This window comes from Sturnira hondurensis, unplaced genomic scaffold (genome assembly GCF_014824575.4).
Source record: "Sturnira hondurensis isolate 20B ecotype Veracruz unplaced genomic scaffold, ASM1482457v3 Scaffold0022319, whole genome shotgun sequence".
In the NCBI taxonomy this organism is placed as follows: domain Eukaryota; kingdom Metazoa; phylum Chordata; class Mammalia; order Chiroptera; family Phyllostomidae; genus Sturnira; species Sturnira hondurensis.
In genome coordinates this window covers 271911-297939 of record NW_028094950.1, presented here as the reverse complement: position 1 = coordinate 297939, position 26029 = coordinate 271911, and the positions used below count along the sequence as shown (strand labels likewise).

General features: G+C 53.0%; 1 protein-coding gene across 2 annotated transcripts in view; it reads left to right on the top strand.

Annotated features, from left to right (window-relative positions):
• The window catches only part of KLHL29 (kelch like family member 29), a 272918-nt gene extending 260266 nt beyond the window's left edge, over window positions 1–12652 (top strand). For both annotated transcript variants that reach the window (XM_037035405.1, XM_037035407.1), the window contains exons 7-14: window positions 1868–2070; window positions 3174–3433; window positions 3935–4133; window positions 4273–4455; window positions 4674–4854; window positions 8119–8312; window positions 8660–8804; window positions 10515–12652. In XM_037035405.1, the coding sequence (XP_036891300.1) occupies window positions 1868–2070; window positions 3174–3433; window positions 3935–4133; window positions 4273–4455; window positions 4674–4854; window positions 8119–8312; window positions 8660–8804; window positions 10515–10698 (1549 nt within the window). In that variant the 3' untranslated portion in view covers window positions 10699–12652. The remainder of the gene's footprint in view (window positions 1–1867; window positions 2071–3173; window positions 3434–3934; window positions 4134–4272; window positions 4456–4673; window positions 4855–8118; window positions 8313–8659; window positions 8805–10514) is intronic.
• Window positions 12653–26029: the final 13377 nt, after the last annotated feature.

Genomic DNA, 26029 nt, shown 5'->3' with positions numbered 1-26029 from the left:
CCAGCATGGCCTCTGCAGAGCATGAGGGGCATGAGGACAGACCAGAGAAGGGCAGGCAGGAGCGAAGGCAGGGGCTACAAAGACTTGGACCAAGAGGTTGACCAGATGGCCCCTGAGGCGTGGGGTGTCTGAGACTTCTGTCATTTCAAGTGGTCACATAATGAATAAGCTCTTTATACTTAGCCGTCACCCAAGCATGGACATCTACCCCGACAGCAGACCGAGTATATTGTCACTTTAAGAGTCACACACACCACATATCTGTGGGTTTCAGGAGAGGCTCTGCCCAGGCTCTGTTTAGCAGAGCTTTCCCCTCTCCGAGGCCTAGGGCTGCAGGGGGCTGAGAGGCAGAGTGGTCCTTCGGGCTCCTGGCCAGTGAGCCCATCTGAGGGCCCCTCGCCCAGGCAACATGGTAGCAGCTGCCCCTGTCCCCTGCAGGTCAGATCTGTGTTGCCCCAGTGGTGGCATTTCAGGTACCGTGGTGCTGAGCAGAGTCTCATGGGAAGGATGTTTTCTGACCTCTGTCACATCACCTCCCCCCCTTGGGACATTAGACCTCACTCAGTTCAGTCATCTTACATTGCAGAAGAGGAGCCTGAGGGCCAGAGAGGTCAAGGCTGCCACCCGTCAGGGACACAGCTGTGGCACCCAGGTCCCCTAGCTCCCTGTTCCCACAGGACTCGCCTCGCTCTCGGGCTGGCCTGCTCACTCGCCGACACCCGCAAGAGATACTGCCAGCCACAGGTGCTCCCAGGGCCCAGGCATGAGAGCCTCAGCCCCTGGCCCGCTCAGGAGTGGGGGGACACAGAGGTCATTTCCCAGGACTGTGGCTGAACCCAGGCAGAGCCAGGCTCGGTGAGAGGCCGAGACGGGGTGCCCGCCGATCGCCTCTGAGACACCTGCCTCCTGACTCCTGATGCTCCGGGTGTTTTCCTCCTGGTCACTTCTGTCTCGCTGTGGTTTTTGCTTCATCTTATCTGTTTCCTTCCAGGTCCAGCTTTAGGGTGCGGCTGCCAGGCCCTAGGAGCCTTTGCGACGGTTTTGTATTTCTGTAGACACCAGATAGAAACATACTTATATATTTGTGTCCCTCCCCTGCTCCCCCCAGTTCACAAGCCCGACGCACACTCTACACACAGGCCACTCTGACCTCTGACCCCGTGTTCCATGTGGCAGGAGGCCCCGCCCCGGGCCAGGTCCCAGGTCATGGCTGCTGGCTGTCTGTGGCGGAAGTCCTTGGTTGTTCCCCCTCCCCCTCCTCCCAGCTCTAACCATTCTGTCCGTCTGTCTCGTCTCGTCCTCGGTTTCAAAGCAATGTCATGAAGGGCTTCCTTTCCGTGCCTAAAAGGAAACAATATGTTTTTGGAAAGAGGTGGGTTGGAGTCCGCGTTCCGGGGTGGCTTGGGGCGCTCAGTCTGGGGCGTTCGAGGAAGTCTCCTGACTGGCCGTGAGCACAGCCGGTTGGGAGCCTCAGTCACGCTGGAGAACCTCCCAGGCCCGGGGCCTGCTGGCCCTGTTTGGCCGAGACGCCGGGCCAGCAGTAGGGCTGAACCGTATTGTTTCCCTTTGAGGCCAGTCCTGGTCCTCGTCCCCATCCACGGCTCATGCTTTTTGATTTGCATCTTTTTTTGCATGGACATGCCGAGTAGTGGTAAGCAGGGTTTTCTGTTCTTTATGGGCGTCCCTGGTCAAACTCTTCTCTTCCAGATCCCGTGTCAGGTTGTTAGGTTCAGGTGTGTCATCGCCGTGTCCCTTGAGTCCTAAAGGGAAGGGCATGACCGAGGTGTGCAGGGAGACCTAGCCCTGTGAGGAGGCGGCGCCCTGGCCGCAGGGTGGCAGGCAAGGACACCCCGGTCTCTGTGCCTAGGTCGGTGCAAGACGGCAGCCAGAGCGGCCGGGAGAAGCTGGAGCTGGTCCTGTCCAACCTGCAGGCGGACGTCCTGGAGCTGCTGCTGGAGTTTGTGTACACGGGCTCCCTGGTCATCGACTCGGCCAACGCCAAGACCCTGCTGGAGGCGGCCAGCAAGTTCCAGTTCCACACCTTCTGCAAAGTCTGCGTGTCCTTCCTGGGTGAGCCCGGGGAGCGCTCTGCCCCCTGGAGGACATAGGGCGGATGTGGGGAAAATCCAAACACAGCAAGGATTCAGAGGGGAGGGCTGCGTGCTCACCCCCACTGCACGTCACTGGAGCTCGCCACGCAGCTTGGAGATGGTGACTCAGAGTGCCATATGCAAAGACCTTTGCTCGCCCACTCGGGCAGAGGGGTCCTCTGCGTCACTTCCCCATGACCAGGCAGTGCCGTGAGGACAGACGGGCCGGGCCTCGAGGGTCATGTGAATGGTCTGGGACCTGAGCCCTGGCCTCACAGCCCTGTCCTCCCAATGCTGGACAAAGCAGCCCCACGCTTTCCATCCCTTGAACACCTGTGAGAGCTGTGCCGCACCAGATGGCCACCCGGGTCTGCATGTGCAGACCGGGGTCGGTCCAGGGTGGGAATCCGAGTGTCAGGGCTTTGAGCAGACCCCCTGCCCAGAGCACACACATACCCTGCAGTCTGAAGCTGCCCTGTGTGGGGGAGAGTGGGGAGAAGGTGGGGTACGGATGAGCCCCAGCAATCTGTGGCCTGAGTGTGGAGTGCAGAGAGAGAACTGGGGGCTGAGCCTGGGCCAGGAGCAGCCAGGTGGGGATAGCCAGGCGCCTGAGAGGCGACCCTGGGGGAGCAGAGCAATCTAGAAGGGTCAGGAACCACAGCTTCAGAGTCAGGCTCCCGAAATTTCCCGGGACCCAGGCACTTCCAGGCTGGAATACCCATTAGTGGGATCTCAGGAGAGCTGTCCAAACAGACCCCAGGTCCAGAGGTCCAGGTCCAGCAGGGGGGAGGCTGAGAGGCCCCATGGGAGATGGGGCGGACATGTGTGGAGCGTTAGGTTCCCATGACTGTAGAGTAGGAGTCTGTGAACCCACACGTGCCTGTCACACTTATGGAAGACACCATAAGCCTCTAGCATGTGACCCCGACCTTCTATCCTATGGCCCCCAGGCAGCGAGGATGCTCCTTACCTCACAGCCTTGTGCTGGGATTTGCAGGAGTAGATAGAGGCCCTGAGGCATGAGATAGGGCAGAAAAAAAGCCCAGGGCCCTCCGGTCAGTGGTTGCGTGCTCTCGCCCCCAGAGAAGCAGCTGACAGCCAGCAACTGCCTGGGGGTGCTGGCCATGGCCGAGGCCATGCAGTGCAGTGAGCTCTACCACATGGCCAAGGCCTTCGCACTGCAGATCTTCCCTGAGGTGGCCGCCCAGGAGGAGATTCTCGGCATCTCCAAGGACGACTTCATTGCCTACATCTCCAATGACAGCCTCAACACCAAGGCCGAGGAGCTGGTGTACGAGACGGTCATCAAGTGGATAAAGAAGGACCCTGCCTCCCGCGCACAGGTAAGGCCACCCGCTCCCTCGAGGCCCACCCTTCTCGGGCTTCCGTAGGTGGCGTGGGTATGGGGAGGCGGGAACTGCTCCCATGGGCAGCAGACAGGTGAGATGAGAACTCAGTCAGCATGGACTCCCCAGGGCTGGCATTCCACCTGCAGGGGACTCACACTGACCAGGAGACCGCAGGGCTCGGTGGACAGCTTCAGGGCCCTGCAGGGAAGAGGGTGCCCCAGAGCTCCGGGGAGCTCAGTCACGGCAGGAGGATCCCCACAAACGGTGGTCCACCCCAGAGTCAGCTGCAGCAGGCCGGATCCCCCTGTTGCTTCCTCCCCTTGCCTCTCGCTGCTGGGAGTTCCGTGCATCTCTGTCCAGGCTGGGTGAGCGGAGGGGCTACACTCCCAAGCCAGACAGACCGAATTATCCATGTCATGCAGTCCCAATGCGAGCCACAAAAGGGGGCTCCATCGGCATGACCTCAGAAGCTCCCCTGCCTCCTTGACCCTGCAGTACGCCGCAGAGCTCCTGGCGGTGGTCCGCCTCCCCTTCATCCACCCCAGCTACCTGCTCAACGTGGTGGACAACGAGGAGCTCATCAAGTCATCAGAAGCGTGCCGAGACCTGGTCAACGAGGCCAAGCGCTACCACATGCTGCCCCACGCCCGCCAGGAGATGCAGACGCCCCGAACCCGGCCCCGCCTCTCAGCAGGTATTGAGGGGCATGGTCCGAACCCCGCAAATGCAGGTGTCGTGGGGTCAGCCCGACTCTGGATGGTCTCTGGAGGCACCAGGTGCAGGCGCTAAAGTGCCGGGCTGTGTGCCAAAGGTGCCTGTCTGTGCCCCTGCAGGTGTGGCTGAAGTCATCGTCCTGGTCGGGGGCCGCCAGATGGTGGGGATGACGCAGCGCTCCCTGGTGGCTGTCACCTGCTGGAACCCACAGAACAACAAGTGGTACCCCTTGGCCTCCCTGCCTTTCTACGACCGCGAGTTCTTCAGCGTAGTGAGTGCTGGGGACAACATCTACCTCTCAGGTGAGGCCCCTCGGGGCTGGCTTGGGGGCTAGGCACGGGCTTCCCGAGGGTACCTGTCCGCACATGTCCAGGCCGAGAAAGGCCAAGGCCCAGGAAGGAGTGTCTGCGCCAAAGGTGACGCTTCTCCTCCAGACCCTGGAGCTGACCCTGGGGTTGGGCCATCTGGCCACGGGCTCTGCCTCACCTGCCTGTGCTCTGGCCCTCCCATCCTGCTACAGGTGGGATGGAATCGGGGGTGACGCTGGCCGATGTCTGGTGCTACATGTCCCTGCTTGATAACTGGAACCTCGTCTCCAGAATGACGGTCCCCCGCTGCCGGCACAACAGCCTCGTCTACGACGGGAAGATCTACACCCTTGGGGGGCTCGGCGTGGCAGGCAACGTGGACCACGTGGAGAGGTAACAGGGCCGCAGCCACAGCCGGGACAGCCTCTGGCATTCCCTGAAAGCCAGCGTCTCACTGCTCCTCCGTCCCAACACCCCCCAGCCGAGACGCGACGTTTGTAAGGTGGCAGTCCCAGCCCTTCACACACAACCAAGCGAGAGGACTGGGGAGAGTGAGGTAGGAGGGCGACAGCTGCCCAGTCACTGCTGTGGGACACTCTCTTCTTTATTGAAAGATTTTATTTATTAATTTTTAGAGAGGGGAAAGGAGGGAGAAAGAGAGGGAGAGAAACATCAATGTGTGCTTGCCTCTCACGCGTCCCCTACTGGAGACCTAGCCTGTAACCCAGGCATGTGCCCTGACTGGGGATCCAACCAGTGACCCTTTGGCTCATAGGCTGGCAATCCATTGAGCCACGCCAGCCAGGACCCATGGGTCACTCTTGTTCCCACAGCCCATTCAGATGTCAGGCAAGCCAGAGGCATGAGACCTGGGGGTGGGAAGGCACAGGATGGGCTCCCTGGCCTCTAGAGACTCGCCGGGATTTAAGGCGAGGCTGCACCAATGGCCCAAATGTACACCACGCTGGCAGCTAGACTGTTGTGTCCTGTCAGGTGGGCGGTGACACACCACAGAATTCCCTTCCTCCCTTCATCCCAAATGTACCCGGAAATCTGCTTGTGGCACGGGGAAGGACCACTGCACACAGATCTGGCCAACTGTCTAGAACTCTCCAGAAGGGGATATAAGCCAGCAGGGCCAGAACCGTGAGGATCACCCTGCCCTCTGTTGGAGGTCCCAGGCCGGCTTCCTCGGGCCCTTTAAAATTAGACATCTCGTAGAGGAGTCGGGTGTAGGCAGGCAAGGCAGCAGCAGAATGGGCAGAGGCTCTGGGGCCATCCTGCCTCCGGGAAAACAGTGCCCCAGAGGGTGATGAGTTGGCCCCGAATTCCAGCCCAGGAGGACACAGCCGAGATCACTGGAGCCCTCTTCCAGGTCCTCCCTGCACCCTGGCCCACCTCCTGGCCCACGCCATCGGCCGCCACAGAAAGCACATCTCCCTGTGTGACAGCTTGTTGCTTATGGAGCCACACACACCCCTCAATTTGTACTTTTCCCCTCCATGGCTAATTGGGCAGTTGACAAATGTGACGGCAAAGATGGCTTCAGAGTGAGACAGGCTGGATCCACGCACCATGGGCTTTTCATGGCCCACGTGGAGCCCGGACAAGGCTCAGTGACGGGTAACTGTCAGGTTGATTTGGAGGGAGGGGAACCCCCGTGGGAGTGTGAGGACGCTAACCCTGCCATGGAGCCTGGGCCAGCCCTGAGCTGCCAGCCATTGGCGGAGCCCCTGCAGGGCCGGCGCCCACGCCTCCCAGAAGCGCCCACTGCCCCTCGTTTGTCACCCAACCATACACAAGAAACGAGAGACATTTCCTAGGTAGGAGTCAACGGAGCAGGTTCTGTCATCCTGTCTTGCTTTGGTCAGCTATTTCTAATCTCCTAAGACGCCAATTGCTCGTTTTGCACAGACTTACACTTGTTGATAGATACGGGGATTCGTTGGTGGATGAAGTACACGGAGAGGGGATGAGCTCCACTCCCTTCAGGCCTGGGACAGTCCTCCAAGGCCCGGAGGCAGTTTTTATAGGCTTTCCATGGGGGCTGGGCACAGAGGGACAGGGCCACCCTGGGACCCAGGAGATGGGGAAGCCGCCCAGAACAACAGGGTGCCATGAGGGCCCCTGAGCTCCTGGTCAACCCTCTGGGCTCTGTCACCTGTCCTTGTAGGGACTGGACACAGGCTTAAAGATCGCTGGAAGGTGGGCATGCAAGTGGGGTGGGGGGTGCAGGGTTCCCAAGGAGCACAGCTGGGCCCTTTGGGCAAGTCAAGTTCAGTGCCACATGGTGGCAATGATGAGAATTCATGGTGACAGGAAGGTTAGGGTAACGGGGACAGACACCAGGGTGCTTTGTTTCCCAGGAAGCACTCGTGGTACAAATTGCTCTTATCTTGATAATGAATGAGATATATGGTGCATTATAATTATATTGCATTACCGTATTACAGGAACAGAGCAAGATTAGGTAATTATAGATTAACACAACAGTGCAATAGACAAACCTGTATCATATCATTATATAAATAACTGGGTCCAATATTTCATAGCAATATATCGCAGTAGCTGTGGTTACTGGGTAAATGATAGTGTAGCGCCTCACTCCATGGGGTCATTTGCATGGCATTAGCATATCCCTCCAAGCCGGAAGCTGACAGACTGAACTAATGGAGGGCTGGGGTTTGGCAATCAGCCACCTGGAATACCCAGCTCTCCTCGGACAATCTGCTTGTGGCGGAATGTGCCCTGGTACCCAAAGCCCGACAGCTAACAGCGGCCCAGTCTTCCACTGCCTCCCAGCTCCTTCTGCAGGAGCCCTTTGGGTCTCTGCCCTATCAGCTTAGAAAAAAACAGATACCTAAACTTCGGACACTGTCGGAAAGAACACTGACGGTGTTGCCTCTCAGCATATACCCTTCAGCTGCGGCTTAATTCAGCCAAGCCCGGCCGCCCTTTCAGGTGCCTCAGCCTCTCCACCGATCCTGAGTCTGCAGGAGCTCGGAGCTGGGCAGGTCGCGGCTGTCCCTTCATCCCCTCCCAGAGCGGTCCTCCCGGGTCCCTGAACTGTGCCCGTGGTGTGGTTCGTGGGGAGGTTCACGGGAACAAGAGGGCGCATGTGCTTCCCAGGGCAGGTGGGCCGGGACCCCCCAGTGTGGTGGTGTGGCCGGCCCACACAGGTCCCGCCATGGATCCAGGGCAAGCCGACAGGGTGGGGGGGTGGGGCGAGCCAGGCGGTCCAGGGGGAGCGCTGGTGAGGTCGGTACACGGGGAGCACTGAGAACTGAGCCCCTCGCTGCCCTGGGAAGAAAGAGCTCGAAGGTCTCAATGCCTTGACCCGGCTGCTTAGTCCCAACTCCTCTCTTCCCGTCACCTGCTCCCTGTTCTCACGTCTTTCCCTGTCTGGTCTGGAGCTCACGTTTCATCACTTCTCCAGGTTCAGGAGAAAGGTCGACAGGGCTAATGTGGGCCAGGCGCTAGGTGGCCTTGAGCGACTCCTCCAAGGGCCCCCAGCTGTGTGGCCTCCTGCCAGCACTGCCCAGGGCAAGAAGGAGAGGGAAACGCCCGCAGCGTCTGCTGCCTCCATGGCCCCCCCACCCCCCCACCCCCCACCCCACCCCCTCTTCACCCTGGGCTCTTCTTCCCCTCCGGCGGCAGGTACGACACCATCACCAACCAGTGGGAGGCGGTGGCCCCTCTGCCCAAGGCCGTGCATTCCGCTGCAGCCACCGTGTGCGGCGGCAAGATCTACGTGTTCGGTGGCGTGAATGAGGCTGGCAGAGCCGCGGGCGTGCTCCAGTCTTACGTTCCACAGACCAACACGTGGAGCTTCATTGAGTCCCCGATGATCGGTGAGAACCAGCTATCTCCGTGGCCCGGGGCCGGCACAGCCTCTCCACCTCCTCATTCCACTCGATCTCAATAGCCCAGCCCAAGCCCAGAGCTTCTGTGAACCCAAGTCCGGGGATGCAGGATGGGGGGTGGCAAACCGCAGCCCAGGTGCAGCTGCGGACCCCGCCGCCTGAACGGAGGGTAAGCCATACCATGTGCCCAGTGTCCCAGCCCTGGGCCTTGTCCTCAGGCCAGTCAGTGACAGCAGAGGGCTCTCCAGCTCCCTTCCCCCACAGGGCCCCAGGGAAAGAGAAGGGGAGAAGGCTGAGAAGGGATGCACTGACACGCCTGCCCGTTCTTCCCACAGACAACAAGTACGCTCCTGCCGTCACCCTCAACGGCTTCGTGTTCATCCTGGGTGGGGCCTACGCCAGAGCCACCACCATCTACGACCCCGAGAAGGGGAACATAAAGGCAGGCCCAAACATGAATCACTCCCGCCAGTTCTGCAGGTGAGCTGGCTGCGGGCCGTTAGGTCAAGGTTGGAAAGGAGGAGGGAAGGGAGGGAGGGGTTGGAGCAGAAAGAGTGACCACCATGCGGGGGCCAAAGCAAGTCCCAGGCCCGGAGCAGGGACCATGGCAACCACAGGTGTGGATGTTAGTGCCAGAGTGTAAAGCACCCAGGGACAGCCCCTGGCCCAGCAGCCTGGCCCTGTGGCTTCCATGGACCCCACAGCAAAGCGAAGGGCTTCCTACCCGGACCAGCTCCAGGGCCTTGGAGGCCGCACCCTCTCCCAGCAGGCAATGAGGGTGCTGCTGTGAGGTCAGCTCTGCCCAGGACTGCAGCCCCATTGCAGACAGGAGGCAGCACCAGCCAGAGCCGCGACACGCCCTACACAGGACAAGTGGCTTTTACGCATGAATCGCTATTGGAGCGCCCACTGTTTGTGCGGTGTAGCGGAAAAAGCTGTGCGCCACTACAGCCCGTCATGTGACCTTGGACAAGGAACTCTCCCTCTTGGAGGAGGTTCTGACTCTGAAACAGGCAGTTAGTTGGAAGGGACAACTGCTAAGTGCCTGGTAGCAGGGAGGTTCTCCAGTTCTCCGGCCTTACTTTCATGGCACGCACTGTAACTGGTGACAGTGCACAGGGCACCTCTGAGGACACTCCACTGACACAGCCAGCTGATGCTGGAGCAGGGCTTGAAGGAAGGACTCCCAGACCTTTGTGTAGGACACTCAGAGTGGGTGCAGAAAGACTTGGTGCCTGAGGGGAGGTTGCAGCCGGGTCTAGCAAGAGAAGCTGGGAAAAGCCGTGCCCCAGAGGGAAGAATATGAGGGGTCCCGGGGGCACGGAGCAGCTAAGCGAGAAGGTTGGGCCCTTGGGTGTCTGCTAAGAAGTTTAGACCAACGTGTTCTCTTCGAGGCTCAGAACTGCAAAAGTGGGTGGAGATTTTCAAAAGGCGTCTGTCCAGTTTCGGGGGCTAGCCAAGAAGAAATGGCCACTCACTCACATGCATGAGCAAGCAGGGCTGGACACGTGGATCTGTGGGATGGCGTGGCGGGAAGGCGGGAAGGGGGGAAATGCGGATGGGGGCAGCGGGTGGGGCGTGCAGGACTGACTGAGGTGTGGAACCCAGCCCGTGACGGTGGTGCAGGGACCGTGGGGCAACCCCGCAGAGAGCACCCCGCACCCTGGCAGTCACGGTGGGCAGCAGCACGTGCCACACTGTGCAGGAACCACAGCGGGGAAGCTCTGACTCTGAGCACCTCAGCAAGGGTGGAAATCCCAGCCCAGGGGCCAGTGCTCAAGGGTGACTTGTTATCCCGTCTGCTGTCCTTCTGTGACTATGTTCCCAGCATGATCTGAGCAGTAGGGAGGGTCGGTATGGGCACCAGGAAAAGATGAGACTCAGTGAACTGAGCCAAGAGCCTGTCCATCATCCAGCCATCTTTAGTCAGTCTGGCAGGTCCCGAGGCACCCAGTCGAAACGTGTCACCCACAGCCCCAGGGGTAGTACGGCACAGCGTTCTGATGGGCTCTGGAGGAAAGCTGTTTGTCTTGTACCAGCTTGGGTCAGAGGGCGGAGAAGAGCAGTGAGACCCCATGTGACTTCTGCAAAAGGGGAGAAGCAGCCTGCACCAGACAGGGTACTGAGGATCTATCTCCAGGTCCATGGGGGAAGTTCAATGGCTAATACTCTTCCCGCTCTCCCTGACAGTGCCGTGGTGCTTGATGGCAAGATTTACGCGACTGGGGGCATTGTCAGCAGTGAGGGCCCGGCGCTGGGCAACATGGAAGCCTATGAGCCCGCCACCAACACCTGGACCCTCCTCCCCCACATGCCCTGCCCTGTGTTCAGACACGGCTGCGTCGTGATAAAGAAATATATTCAAAGCGGCTGACATCAGCTGATCACCCACCTGAGACTGTGGACGCGTCTGGTGAGGCCAATGCTTCTCACAACGATCAATTTTCAGCAACACCAATAAGAGGTCGACAAACACAATCAAGGAACTCACTGCGCTAAACATTCAAATCCTCTCTACAGTGAATGTAGAAAATCATCCTTGCCTTTGGGGAAACCGGGGCTTAGCGCTCCGAGACCATGACCGTCCGAGAGCGGGGCCTCGGGGCTCCTGCAGAGGGACTTGCTCTGAACGGAGGCGCTCGCTCTGCCCGGTGCAATAGATTCTCACGTATTTTTCAACTGGGAGAGAGAAGCTGTCTTTTTCCTTCCTGCAGAGCAAGCGCGACCCCTAAGCCACCCTAGGTCAGTTATCCTGGGACAATATTAGGCAGCAGGCTCTCTTGGAATAAGATCAAAGTGTCCTTATCACTTTGATTCCTACTTTTCTTTTTAACCAATCTACACTTCCAGTGGCCGAGAGAAAACAAGGGACAGTGCTGTGTGGCACGAGGTCTAGGAGGCGGCCGGTCCCCACCGGGGCTGAAGAGGTCCAGCCACCTGGGCAGAGGCAGGTGCGGCAGGCGGGCAGCTGGCGGGCAGCTGGGGGAGCTGTCGGTCCTTCACAGGTTTTTCTACCCTGTTTTTGCCGGAGAAGGACAAGACGATTGTGCTAGCTTTCTCTTATCCAATACGAAGTATTTAGATTTCCAAGGCATTTTCTTGATAAACAAAAGGCTATTTTTGAGTACGGAGAGGAGGCGGCCACGGGAGGGGGAATGTGGGAATTCCCAAAGCTCTTTGTAGGTAGCGCCAGAGTGGGGCATTCGCTCTGATTTTTCTACACGCAAAATAAAGGATCTCTCCTGGGGGGAATGAACGCCCCCGTTTTATTTTTAGAAGAAGTAACTCCCAGACAGCCGCCATGACAGCTGGGCCTCCTGGGGATATTGTCAGAAAAATAGTTCTGTCCTCGAAGGAAACACCCATCCAGCTCCCTCCATGAGGTACAGCTGAGGACCCAGGCCAGGCAGGAGGGGAAGGAGGGAGGGAGGATAAATGTCTACAAAGCACAGGAGACTATTTTTGATATTTATAGCTATATATTAAGGCACCTGCCACCAGAGCTCTCAGGATGGGGACAGCCTTCGCAGACAAGCCACAACAGCCGAGGCCCGAGGGGCACGCTCAGAGCTGTTCTTCTTTAGCGTGTTGTCCTGAGACAGGGAAGCCGGGACAGAGGGGACACCGGGGCTGGAGCACGAGGGGCCTTCCTGCCGGCCCTCTGCCCCTCGGGCCTCACGTGGTGACCGGTTTCCATTCCAGGGCAAGAAGGGTGCCGCCGCTCCTGCGCTGCTTTGTGGAAGTTGGTACCAAATACGCATCTACCATTTTTATATCTAGGAACGCAACTTGCTGTCATTTGATGACTTTTAAAAAAAAAAAAGAAAGAAAACACTCACAAGGAGAAAAGGACAGGCCACGCCTTCCACCTCTCAGCGTTCGATGACACAAAGATTCCACTTCTAGCACTTGGGAGCGTGGCTCCCACGTGGACGAGACGCGGAGCTTCGTTATGCAGTTTTTAATATTATTTATTCTTTTAAAAAGTAATAAGCACAAAACTACATACATCGTATGTCATTTAACGTATTTATGTCAAACAGGGTGCAAGTGTGAACCCAAGGACTGGAGCACAAATTCCTAGCTGCCCGGGGCAGGGCCGCGGGAGCGTCGGAGAGGGGCTACCTCCAAAGGAGGTGTTAGCGAGTCAGCAGGACTCAGCACGGGGGACGCCGAGACTGCGCGTCTCTCCTCATCGGTCACACTGGAGCAAAACTGGCTGTGTCTGTGAATGATATACACAGGGTTCTCTGTAAGGGTAGTGTACATAGTATATGTTTATTGTTAAGTTCTTGTTATATCATAATAAATATATTTATAGATCTAGAGTCGGGAGTCGCCGTAATGTCTTCCTGGGCCTCCGCCCTCACCCCAGGGAGGAGAACCCCTGACCTCCCTCACACCCCCGCTGCCTGGGCTCCGTCCCGGACCTCCATGCGGATCCTGCTGATTAGGGAGGACAGGACTCCTTAGCAAGGGGATGAATAGAGCTGAAAGGAAGCCAAGGATAAAGGGCAGGTAAAGGCCCACGTTGGAAGGGACCTGCAAACAGCCTGGAACTGACTCAGAGGGTCTCTCCCCAGGTGTGAGTACTCTTCTTACGAGACACGTGGGACCATGGGACTGAGGGCTTCGCAGTCAGCTCCCCACTGGTCTAACTCCTGCGTCGGGGACCTTTGGCGGGGGGCGGCGGGGGGGGGGGGTGCTGTGCAAAGCCACAGGGCGGCCCCAGCTCCTCAGCCTGAGAAGCACCACACGCCCCCTCCAGGGCAAACAACAGGGCGTGGCCCCCACCCTAAGATCCAGACGAGGCAGCCCCCCTGCCTCCTGGAGTCACCCCCAGAGCAGTTCTCTAACCTGTCACCTAGACGGACTTCACCAAGGACACCCACGCGAGGCCTCCCAGGTGAAAATGCTACCAGACGGGGCTGCACAGCCTCTTGCAGGGAAACGAGTTTAGCTCAGCAGGAACAGGTGGGCTCACCAGCATTTCTTCATCCCCACATCTGACCAAGACTGAGTGTCTCTTGTAAGGAAAAGGTCCAAGAAGGTTGGGGGGGGCAGGGGGGCAAAAGTGGGGTCCACAGAAGCTGGCTGAGGCCTTGCGAAGAGGGAACCGGGGAGTTGCCCAATGAACACCTGCAGTGGTGACTGCAGAAACGTCAGCCCTAGAGGAAAAGAGGGAGGGCATCTGGAAGATTCCAACTGTGAGATTATACCCTGTCATCAACGCCGAGCAGTAGTTTTCTCAGCTCCCTCCTCGGTATGTGCTCTCTGGGTCCATGACGAGCTTGTGTCCTTTAGACCAACTCTGGGCAGTAAACAAACTGCATCTCACCATCACAGACATGTGCGGTGTGTCCCTGGAACCGTGGGGAGCCTCTCCTGTGGGGTTCAAGGTGCTCATCAGACCTGGTGTGGAGGGTGAGGGAGTTCACTGCGACCGCCACAAATGCAGGGTGGGAGAGCTCACTCTGTGTTGGGGGGGGGGAGCATTTTTCCTAAACTCATAGCCAAAATAAGAATAAGTCAGGAAAGGCATTTGCACTTCCTATAATAAAGGATTAATATCTTTACTAAAGAGCTCGTGTAATTCAATTAGAAAATGTTAAGTGATTCCAACCATTAAATAGGTCATAAACAGATCCCACAAAGAGAAAACATCACTAGCAAACACTGCACAAAAAAGTTCAACACTGGTAGTCATTACACAATGAAACGTGAAATAATGAGGTGACATCTTGACCTACTAAATCGGCTTAACCAAAGCTGCAGACGGAGGCTGGGAGGGGACCACAAGCCCCCGCTGAGCACAGGTGAAACTCCTGAGTAGCGCAACGGGCTTTGCAAACAGGGATGGCTCTTTTAGGGAGCAATGTGGCAGGTGCCATACACCAAAAGCCCGAGGAGCACTTGACCCTGGAAGTGCACTGTGGGCGTTTCTAAGGGAATACCACCACCTCTGGGGAAGGCGGAGAAGAACAGCTCACTTCCACTTCATGACACTCACAGCTCGCTCACCTAAACCTTGGAATCATCATGATTCTTTGGGACGGGCACAAAAGACATGCAGCAGTGCAGAAAACATCAGATAAGGAAGAATATGAGACCCAGGTCTGCACATGGCCATGGTCATATAAGATTTCTGTGTGAAGCTATGTAACATGTAGATGTAAAACTGACATGTTCACAGCTGTAAACTAGTATTAGTGGTACTGATAGGATCGTGGGCCATTTCTCTTCCCTCTTCTCCACAATGCATGCAAAGCTATGACACTACTTTTATGATAAAGACATACATTTTTCAGTGGGGAATGAGGAGCAGGAAGTACTCTTTCACCTCTAGTCTGAGAAATCGTCAAATATTATTTCCTACTTTGGGACCATAAACAATGAAGAATTTAGGGTTCAGAATAACATAACAAAGAATTACATAGAAGAAAGTGATTTAATGGAAAAAATACAATAAAAATAAACTATTAAAAAAAAAGGAAAGGGAGACTTCTGGCCAAGATGGAGGCATAGGTAGACACACTGTGCCTCCTCACACAACCAAAATAAGGACAACAACAATTTAGAAACAAAATAACAACCACAACTGACAGAAAATTGAACTGTATGGAAGTTGGACAGCCAAGGAGCTGAAATAAGACACATTCATCCAGACCAGTAGGAGGGGTGGAGTCGGGCCACCGAGAGCAGAGAGGGGTTGCGGCACTGGAAGCGGTGATACCAGGCACCCAAGATGCAGCGGGCGGACCTTGGCACCGGGAGGCAACAGGCAGGCAACGGGCAGACCCAGCGAGGCAGCGATTGAGAAGCAAGGCACCACGCACAAGGCAACTGGATGACAGGACGGTGGTCCCGCATTCGTGCACAGATAACTGGGGAGCGAGAGAGACAACACAACCCAGGGTCCCAGCGCCGGGAAGTAAGGCCTCAAAACACTGATTGAAAACACCTGTGGAGGTTGAGGCACAGGGAGAGACTCCCAGCCTCACAGGAGAGTTCGTTGGAGAGACCCACAGGGTCCTAGAATGTGCACAAAGCCCACCCACACAGGAATCAGCACCAGAAAGGCCCACTTTGCTTGGGGGAAGCAGCGAAAGGGTCTGAGGTCTAACAGAGAGCCATGTAAGTGCCACTATTCCCTCTTGGACCCCACCCCATATACAGCATCACAATCCAGTGACTGGGTTGCCCCACCCCAGTGAACATCTAAGGCTCCACCCCTTACAACGTAACAGGTGCAACAAGACAAAAAAATGGCCAAAAAGGAAAAACAGATCAAAGCTCCAGAAATAATACAATTAAGCAACCGAGAGGTAGCCAACCTATCAGATGCACAGTTCAAAACACTGGTGATCAGGATGCTCACAGAACTGGTTGAATTTGGTCGAAAATTAGATGAACAAATGAAGGTTACACTAAGTGAATGAAGGAAAATGCACAGGGAACCAATAGTGATGGGAAGAAAACTGGGCCTCGAATCAATGGAATGGACCAGAAGGAAGAAAGAAACAACCAATCAGAAAAGAATGAAGAAACAAGAATTCAAAAAAATGAGGACAGGCTTAGGAACCTCCAGGACAATTTTAAACATTATAACATCCGAATTATAGGGGTACCAGAGGGGGAAGAGGGACTGCAACAAGTGAAAAACTTATTTGAACAAATAATAAAGGAGAACTTCCCCAGTCTGGCAAAGGAAATAGACTTTCAGGAAATCCAGGAAGCTCAGAGAGTGCCAAAGAAGTTGGACCCAAGAAGGAACACACCAAGGCACATCATAATTACATTAGCCAAGATTAAAATGAAGGAGAGAATCCTAAAAGCAGCAAGAGATAAGGAGACAGTCACCTACAAAGGACTTCCCATCAGACTGTCAGCTGATTTCCCAAAAGAGACCTTACAGGCAAGAAGGGACTGGAAAGAAATATTCCAAGTCATGAAAGACATGGACCTACATCCAAGATTGCTCTATCCAGCAAAACTTTCATTTAGAATGAAGGGCAGATAAAGTGCTTCTCAGATAAGGTCAAGTTCAAGGAGTTCATCATCACCAAGCCCTTATTATATGAAATGTTAAAGGGACTTATCTAAGAAAAAGAAGATTAAAAAATATGAACAGCAAAATGACAGCAAGCTCACAATTATTAACAACCCCACCTAAAACAAAAACAAACCAAGGAAACAACTAGAACAGGAACAGAACCACAGAAATGAAGATCACATGGAGGGATAGCAACAAGGGAGTGGGAGGAGGAGAGAAGGGGGAGAAGGTACAGAGAATAAGTAGCATAGACAGTAGGTAGAAAATAGATGGGGAAGGGCAAGAGTAGTGGGGGAAACATGGAAACTAAAGAACTTAAGACACATGGACATGAACTAAAGGGGGGGAATGTGGGTGGGAGGGGTGTGCAGGGTGGAGGGGAGTGAAGGGGGGAAATGGGACAACTGTAATAGCATAATCAATAAAATCTATTTTAAAAAATAAATTAAAAAAAGGAAAGGAATGCCAATAATAAGCATGATTGGGTTTTTTTTTTTAACCTAAACGCTAGGAGTGGATGGATTATATCTTTCAGTGCATGAAGTTTACAGGAAAAAACGAACATCAGCATGTCTCTGTGTCCTCGGAAGGTCAAGGAAGATGAAAAGCACAAAGGGAAGGAGGGAAACTCTAGGTGAACAGGATACAGTGCGGCTGCTGAAACTCGAATGAGTGCCCAAGACTCTTGTACGGCCTGTCTCTAATTAACCTTCGATACAGTGGGGCACCAGAGCCACACACACTGCGTGCTTCCATCTTCTCATTTCCCTACAGGGCGCAGGGCAGCACCTCACCCTTTAAAAGGAAACCATGTCAGAAAAGTGGTGCAGTCACAGCAACCCTGGGGACGCTCGTGCCCCGGCATTCTCCGTACATCACCGCATTTATCCTCCGACCAACCCAGCAGAGGATGGTGAACCCCACTGTGCAGCAGGGGCCCAGTGAAGTGGAGACTGGTACTAAGGCCGTCAGTATTCAGACGAGACACCAGGGGCCTGCGCTGTATCACACAGCCTTGCCACGCCTCCCTGCCCTGTGCAGCTCGTAGGATTCCAAGACTGAGGCTCCTTCCTTCTCCGAGGCCTGTCTCAGAACACTGTCGTGAGGACAGTTCTGCTGTATGACAGACAGCTCTGTGTTAGATACCGTCCTCTTTAGAAGCTGTTTTTGAAATGCCTGGTAAGAGACTCCGCAGCACACTGGCTTCCTCCAGCGGAGGGTTTGGCTCTGCCCGGGAAACCTGGGGGAAGGACAGTCCACTGAAGTGTCAGGCCAGCTGTTGCTTCAAAACAACTTACCTCTGAAACAACTCCTGCAAGCCTCCACCGTGCAATGAGCTCTTAAGGGGTTCCTATCATTCTTGTCAACCACAGTCCCTGGTGCAGAGTAAAGGGGAGAGCACACTGGCCCTGGCTGCACCAGCCTTGGCCCCAAAGGGGATCCCATGACCTTGGCCCCCAAGGAGATGGAGATTAAGGTGTTTTCCCAGCATCCTGAGCATGTCCAGCGGTGAGGGATGGCTCCTGAAACCATCCTGCCATAATCGGGGGGGGGGGGGGGGGGGGGGGGGGGGGGGGGGCCGNGGGCCGGGGCGGGGCAGTGTCCATTTCCCTGACCTACACCAACACTGAAGTTGGCTGACTTTTAAATTCTGCTCATATCACAGAAAATTTTTTTGGCCCCTTGTATTTCTATCTGCAAATTTCCTATTATTTAATTATGTTTTATTTATGGGGTAGATCTCTTTATATCTTATGACCCTTCTCAGTTATATATATGGTAAATATTTTTCTCCCGATTTATCATTTGTGTTTTAAATTTTGTCCTTCATTGTAGAGAATCTTAAATTACTGTTGTCAAATCTAGCTTTCAGAGTTCAGAGAGGGTTCCTCCACCCTGAGGATATTGTTAAAGATTCTCTCGTACATATTTATTTTCATCCTATTATTTTTTTCATGTTGACTTCTTAAATCCACTATCCTGAAATGTTTTTGTGCAAGATTTCAAACAAAACTCTAACACCTTCCCCACACGCAGAACCCCAACTGACCAGGTTCCTACCAATGAAATCTTTTTTATTTGAGGCGCCAAGTTTATCCTAAATCATTTCCAAAGATACCGACCTGCTTTTGGTCTATTGATCCATTGGTCTTACCGCTTCTCTTTCCCTTTTTATGCTAATACAATACATCTTGATATTTCCTGCAGCAAGTCTCATCCTGTGATTATTTTTTAAATGTAATTTTTGAAAGCTCCAAAAATCTCTAGGTCCTTTTGAGGTATCAACTAGCATCTTCTAAGTAAATTTATTTTGAGGTAAGCATTACATATTCTTTTTGAAGCTTATTCCTGTTATTTTACAGTTTTAGTTAGTGTGAACGGCTCTTTTTGCTCCATTACAGTATTTGTTTATGAATAATATATTTAAAAGTTATTGACATCTCCGTAAAAAAAATAAATGAAAGAAATGGGTCAAGGAACAAACTCAAAGAAGGACCCAACTCCAAGAATGCTGACTTTTCCACAGAGAGCAGAAATAAGATCATCCAAAAATTTGTGTTCACCTTCCCCAATTTATAACCCATGTGCTCCTTTGCCCGCTAGCGTTTCACCGCCCACTCGGGTGTCTCCTCCAGAGGTGAGGACGCAGCCAGCAAGTGGTGCACGCTAGGCGAGCAGACTACGCCGCCTGCTGGCAGGGGCCAGGTCCTTCCGTCTGCAACCGCAGAGAAGCGGGGATGGATCACCCAAACCCCACTGGAGGAGTGTTTTCGGTTACGGTAAGGGGAAGGGTGAGACCTCAGCTCCGGGCGCGCCCCTGCAGCCTACAGAAGCCTGAAGAATCTACTGTGCGCACAGACCTCCTTCACCCCGGGGGGCGCCGGCCAGGGCTCGGTGCACACCCGTGCCTGCGGGGAGCGGCCAGGGCCCTTCTTCCTGAGGGCCAAGGCCCTGTGGCTTTGCGTCCCTGTTAGTAATACCTCGTCCTGTCCTCGAGGCTTGTCGCCTCACCTCCTCCGTTCCCTGCCTTCCAACCTCCGCTGCCTTATTTCAGCCCGCATCACTCACTTCCCGGCCCGGTTGTCGCCACTGCCTCTTTCTTAAGGTTCTTTTTCATAACAGCTTTATTGACATATAATTCGCATACAATAAAGTTCACCGTTTTAAAGTATGCAGTTCGGTGGGTTTTAGTACACTCACGGGGTTGGGCGGCCATCACCCATCCCTCCCTAAATTCTAGGGCACTGTCGCCACCTCAGAAAGCCGCCTGTGCTCATGAGCAGCACCCTCCGCCCCCACCCCACCCCACCCCCAGCACAAGGCCAACACAGATCCGCTGTGTGTCTCCGTGGACTCGCCTGTTAGGGACATTCCATATAAATGGCATCATGCAGTGTGTGTGGCTTGTAGCTCTGGCTTTCACTTAGCATGCTGTTCTCAAGATTCAACTAGGTCATAGCATGTATCAGCACTTCATTCCTTTTTATGGCCACGTAGTATTTCACCGAACAGGTGTATAAAGTGGATATATATAAAAATGGATGCATCATGAATATCCACTCATCGGTTGATGGGCATTGGGTTACTTCCACTTTGTAGCTATTAGGAATAATGCTGCAGTGAACACCTGTGTACAAGGCCTTAGGACTACACAAACCTGGAGGACGCCGGGTTTAGCACACGCACCCAGTGGTAGTTGCAAAGGTGTGACCTGGCAGGGTCTGGAAAGGTCCTTGGGCATTTTGCGCATCATTTACATTTTGAACAACATGACAACCTTCTGAACAAGTCATCTCCAGCAAAAAGCAGAGAGACCAGTCCCTGTCTGGTCAATATGCAAAATTCAGAAACTTTCACATTAATCCCAGTATTTTAATGAACACACCATAGTAAAATGTAAAAATATTCTATTTAATATTTGTGTTAATGGTGAGACAAAGCTGCATCAATTCCAGATATAAAATCCTGACTATGTGGAGGAAAAAAAGATTTTTAATAGAAGATCTTTTGCTGTTTTGTTTTTATAGATATATACATTCGAACAACATGGAAATTAGCATAAAGAAACATTCCAAAGATGTGAAACTAATATTTCTGCAGTGTGACAAGCAATTACTTCTTTCTTTGCTACAAACTCCATTTTAAACAACCTTATTAAAGACATTTCTGTGTTAAACTATGGTAAACCACGGAGCTGCCAGCTTGCCATCTCCTCTAAACATGTGAATGGGAGACTTCCCACCACAAAGAACCACAAAGAACCACTATTTCAGTAACATGTGAAGTATAATGTCACTTGTGGATCGTCACATTTCTTTAAAAAAAAACACATCTGTTTGCAAAGTCTTGTTAAAATACTCTGCATTCATTAAAGTGCTAAAACAGACATTTGTAATTAATGTCCCACACTTTCTCGAGGAATGTCGAGCTATAAAGAAACCATACACAATATTTAGAGGTAATGCTATCTCACATGGAAATTAATTCTGCTCCATTGTCACGATGAGCGTGTAGCTGGCCATAAACATGAGACTCGGGCCAGTCATGTGTTTTTTACGCAAACTCGTTCCAGAGTTTCCTAAGCCTTGGGTTTTACTTGGGGGTCTTAAGACCCTATGACAATATACAGTTTTAGAGTAATGCTTTCTGATTTACTATTTGTTGAGAAGCTGGAAATTCCAAAGCATTTAATAACTTGGAGAGATCAAATACATTAAAAGACACCTGACACTGGAACTTTTTTTAACCTACCTAAGAAATCTTTAACTCCACGCTGGAACAAAAGTCTCTGGCCAGGATGTTCACATGCCCACGCACCACACACACACACACACACACACACACTCTATTCGCTCTTCGGTTGCAGGACAGACACTCAGCCTCCAGGTCCTTTCCAACCTCTGCCCATTCAGCAGCCCCACCCTTATTTCACTGACACTCACACCCACGAATGGAATTCTTCTCCGAAACCTGTCTCAACCACCGGGAACACGCCTGCCCTTCGAGGCAGCCAGCAAGGCAAACATGCAATCCCAATTGTAATGCTGATCCAACTAATGCTGATCACTAATGCTGATCCATACATTCAAACAACATGGAAATTAGCATAAAGAAACATTCTATCAACCTCCTGTGAGGCTTCCCTTGGGCCTATACCTGCAAGGTACCCCCGCATTCTCAAAGGCTGACCCCACTGTTAATACAGGGTCCCCACCCTCCCCTGGGTTACCTTATTCTCGTCTCTTCCTGGAGTGGACCCTTTCCGCTCCCATCAGGGAGTGTTCCAAACCTTCATGTCTCCCCCTGAATTTCCTACCCAGAAGCCTCTGCTCTTAGCAGAAGGGCACACCTTTCATCAAAGGAACTGAGGCAGAGGATGGTGGCATTTTTAATCTTCCTGAACTGCCCATTCAAAACAGAGCAATCGGGCTGAAAAAGTCAAAGACTCACAGACAACGTCCAGGTCACGAGGCGTCTCCAGAACTCCAAACCCCAAACGGGTTGGAGGAGCACACCATGAACACACTTGACACCATGTGGTGCACGTGTGAGGAGGAAAGCAGAGGAGTGTCGGCCGCAGCTGGTGGCACTGAGAATGCTCCAGGGCCTCAAGGGGAAGCTGGGGGGCAGGTGGGGGGCAGGTGGGGGGCAGGTGGGGGCCCGGTGGGAGCCCAGTGGAGGGCAATCCCCTGACCCTGAGTCTTCTTGCAGACTCCAGGTACCAGGGGAGTGCAGTGGGGAGGCGGGGGTTCTGATGGAAGTGCGAGTCACGCAAATTCTCAAAATGAACCAGCCAAAGCCCCCCTTTCGGGACCCCAGCCCCCACTAAGACCAAACTTGTAGGGACCACATCTGAGTTGAACAGCACAGGGACAGAAGAGAGACCCAGAATGGAGCTGGCGAGGGGAGCAGATTTCAGGAGGTAGACAGCCATGCAAACGCTCCGCAAAAATAACAGAGGAGAGAGCTCTGGAGACATGAAATTCAGGCTTCCTTCTGAAAGCAAGAAAAGGAACATCAGGTAATGAGCAATGGAGGATTGAGGGGAAATCCCAAATAAATACATTAAAAGGAAAAACTTGAAAAGGAGACTACCCCTATAGGCAGCAACAGCCTTCCAGAAGACTCGCCTGCAAAATACATGAAAATCACAAGCTACCGAAGGGCACAAAATAGTAACAGAAGAATGGAAGAACAGTATAAACCAGAATTTTAAAAACTCGCAAAGGATGTGAAATAATTCAGGACAGAACTAGAGAAAATCCTTTTGGAACCGTACACTAAACTAGAAAAAAACATGAAATTTAATAAAAAACAGATAATGCCTTCAGACAAATAGAAGCTGGGGTGGCAGGGGGAGGCCGGAAATTTGTATATAACAGAGAAGTAACAAAGAAATAAACAAACTTCCGGTCCTGGTGAAGACTGAGTAAGTAGGCCCTCTCTACCACTGATTACAAGGACAAGTCCTGGACAAAGGACACAAAGCAATGACCTAAGGGCTCTGAAAAATAGAGCAGGAGGCCTGGGTAGGAAAGTGGAAAAGCAAAGAATGACCGGGGCTGTGAGGAGCTCCCCGCCTCGTCCCCCCCCCAACCCTCCACACCCCAAGCTCACACCGCAGGGCAGGGGAATCTGGGAAGAGAAATGCTCTCCCCAGCGCCCCCAGACGCAAGCCCAGGAACGAGTCAGCCTCCAGTGACAGTGACAGTAGGCACGTCCCCAAAGATTCTGTTCTTTTGAGCCATACCACAAGAAAAGGGGGCCCTGGGGTCCTGGGAGTGTGGAAGGTCACAAAGACCAGAGATCTGGGGTGGGGGTGGCAGGGGAGGTCCTTTCAGTTAAGATGTGAAGCCCTCAGTTGCACAAGCACAGAAGTGACCGGCCGATAGAGCAGGGACTCTGAGATGCCCTCGTATGCAGAGGGCCATCGCGTCCAGCACCCGCCCCCACTGATGCGCGGTGGGAGCTGAATGAAGGTCCCTTGCTGCTGGGAGGAACAACCACAAACACGGTGGCCCAGGGTGACACAAACGCACTGTGGCGCCGGCGGTCTGGAGTCTAACACCCCTGTTCCTGCTGGAGTTCTAGGGAAGAATCTGTTCCCCAGCCCTTTCCAGCTTCTAGAAGCTACGCTCACTGCCTGGCCCACGGCCCCGCCTCCGTCCTCAAAGCCCATTGCTCCAGCCTCTGCGTCACCAGCGCTTCCCCCTTTCCCGGCTTTACTCATCCTGCCTCCCTCTTTTTTAAAGTCTATTTTGTTGATCATGCTATTACAGTTGACCCCAATTTTTTCTCCCCTTTATCCCCCTCCGCCCTGCATCCCCCCACCCTCCAGCATTCGCCCCTCCCCCAACCCTGAGTTGATGTCCATGTCCATGGATCTACATGTAAGTTCTTTGGCTTCTCCATTTCCCATACTACTCCTAACCTCCCCCTGTCTATTTTGTACCTAACACGTATGCTCCTTATTCCCTGTACCTCCTCCCCCTCCCTCCCTCCCTCCTCCCTCCTCCCTCCCCACTGACAACCTCCATGTGATCTCCATTTCTGTGATTCTGTTCCTGGTCTAGTTGTTTGCTTAGCTTGTTTTTGTTGTTTAGGTTCAGTTGTTGATGGCTGTGAGCTTTTCACTCTACTGTTCACAGTCCTGTAAGGACCCTCGCGACCACATGGGCCCACTCACATTGCCCAGCACACTCTGCCCAGCTCGTAATCTTAGTCATACCTGCAAGTCCCTCTTACCAAAGACATGTTAAGATGGAATATGAAGATATTTAAATAACCCCAAAGACTCTGGGAAAGGGAAAAGAGAGTAACAACAAGCAGGGGAGACAAACAGAAAACAACGTACAGAAAAATGCCAGAGTTACAGCCAAACAGAACAACAATTACATTGCGTGTAAACCACCTCACACCCATGAGGATGCCTGCTATCCAAAAAAAATATTTTTTCAGAAAATAACAAGTGTTGGTGAGGATGCAGAGCAATTATGTCATCCATCCGCTGTTGACGGAAATCTGAAACGGTGCAGCCAAGACAAACGCAGGGTGGCAGTTTCTCAAAAAGTTAAAAGCACCAGACAAGATGGAGGCGTAGGTGAAAACACTGTGCCTCCTCGCACAACCAAGTTTACAGACAACAAAGTTTTCGTAACAAAAACGCAACCAAAACACATAAAATTGAACTGTACGGAAGTCCGACAACAACAGCCAGACCAGTAAGAGGGGCGGAGTTGGTGGCAGACGGAGCGGGGTCGGGCAGGAAAAATCAGCCTGGACTGACCCAGGAGTGCAGGCGAGTGGCTGGCAGATCCTAGGTGTGAGGTGGCAATGGGCAGACCCAGTGGGGGCGCAATGCGGCTGGCTGACCGTGGTCACACATTTGTGCGCAGATAAACCAGGAGAAGGAGCGAGCACTGAGACAGACCACACAGGCTAGGGCCCCAGAGATGGGAATTAAAGTCTAAAAGCACTAACTGGAAAAACTTTTGGGGGTCAAGGTGCTGGGAGAAGCTCCCAGGCTCACAGAGTTTGTTAGAGAGACCCACAGAGTCCTGGAGTGTGCACAGGCCCACACACCTGGGAGCCGGCACGAGGGGGGCCAGGTTTGCTTGCAGGAAGCAGCAGAGGGGACCGAAATCCGAGAGAGATCATGGATAAGCGCCATTGCCCCCCTTTGACCCCACCCCACATACAGCATCACAACCCGACAACTGGGTCACCTGGCCCTGGTGAACACCTAAGGCTCCGCCCCTCATACATAACAGGCACAAACAGACCAAAACATTATGGCTCAAGAACAGCTCAAAGCCCCAGAGTCAATACTTCTAAGCGACCAAGAAATAGCCAACCTATCAGATGCACAGTTCAAAATACTAGTGATCAGGATGCTCACAGAACTGGTTGATTTTAGTCACAAATTAGATGAACATATGAAGGCTTCACTAAGTGAAATGAAGCAAAATGCACAGGGAACCAATGGTGATGGGAAGGGAACGGGGACTAAAGTCAATCGAGTGAAAGGAAGGAAGAAAAAAAAGAACAAACAGAAAACAATGAAGAAACAAGAATGTAAAAAAAATGAGGAGAGGCTTTGGAACCTCCAGGACATCTTTAAATGTTCTAACATCCGAATTATAGGGTACCAGAAGGGGAAAAGAAACAGCCACGAGTGGAAAACTTATTTGAACAAATAATAAAGGAGAACTTCCCCAGTCTGGCAAAGGACATAGACTTCCAGGAAGTCCAGAAATCTCAAGAGAGTCCCAAAGAAGTTGGACCCAAGAAGGAACACACCAAGGCACATCATAAATACATCAGCCAAGCTTAAAATGAAGGAGGGAATTCTAGAAGCAGCTAGAGATAAGGGGACAGTCACCTACAAAGGAGTACCCATCAGACTGTCAGCGGATTTCTCTAAAGAGACCTTACAGGCATGAAGGGGCTGGAAAGAAGTAGTCCAAGTCATTAAATCCAAAGACCTACATCCAAGACTGCTCTATCCAGCAAAACTTTCATTTAGAATGGAAGGGCAGATAAAGTGCTTCTCAGATAAGGTCAAGTTCAAGGAGTTCATCATCACCAAGCCCTTATTATATGATATGTTAAAGGGACTTATATAAGAAAAAGAAGATGAAAAATATTAACA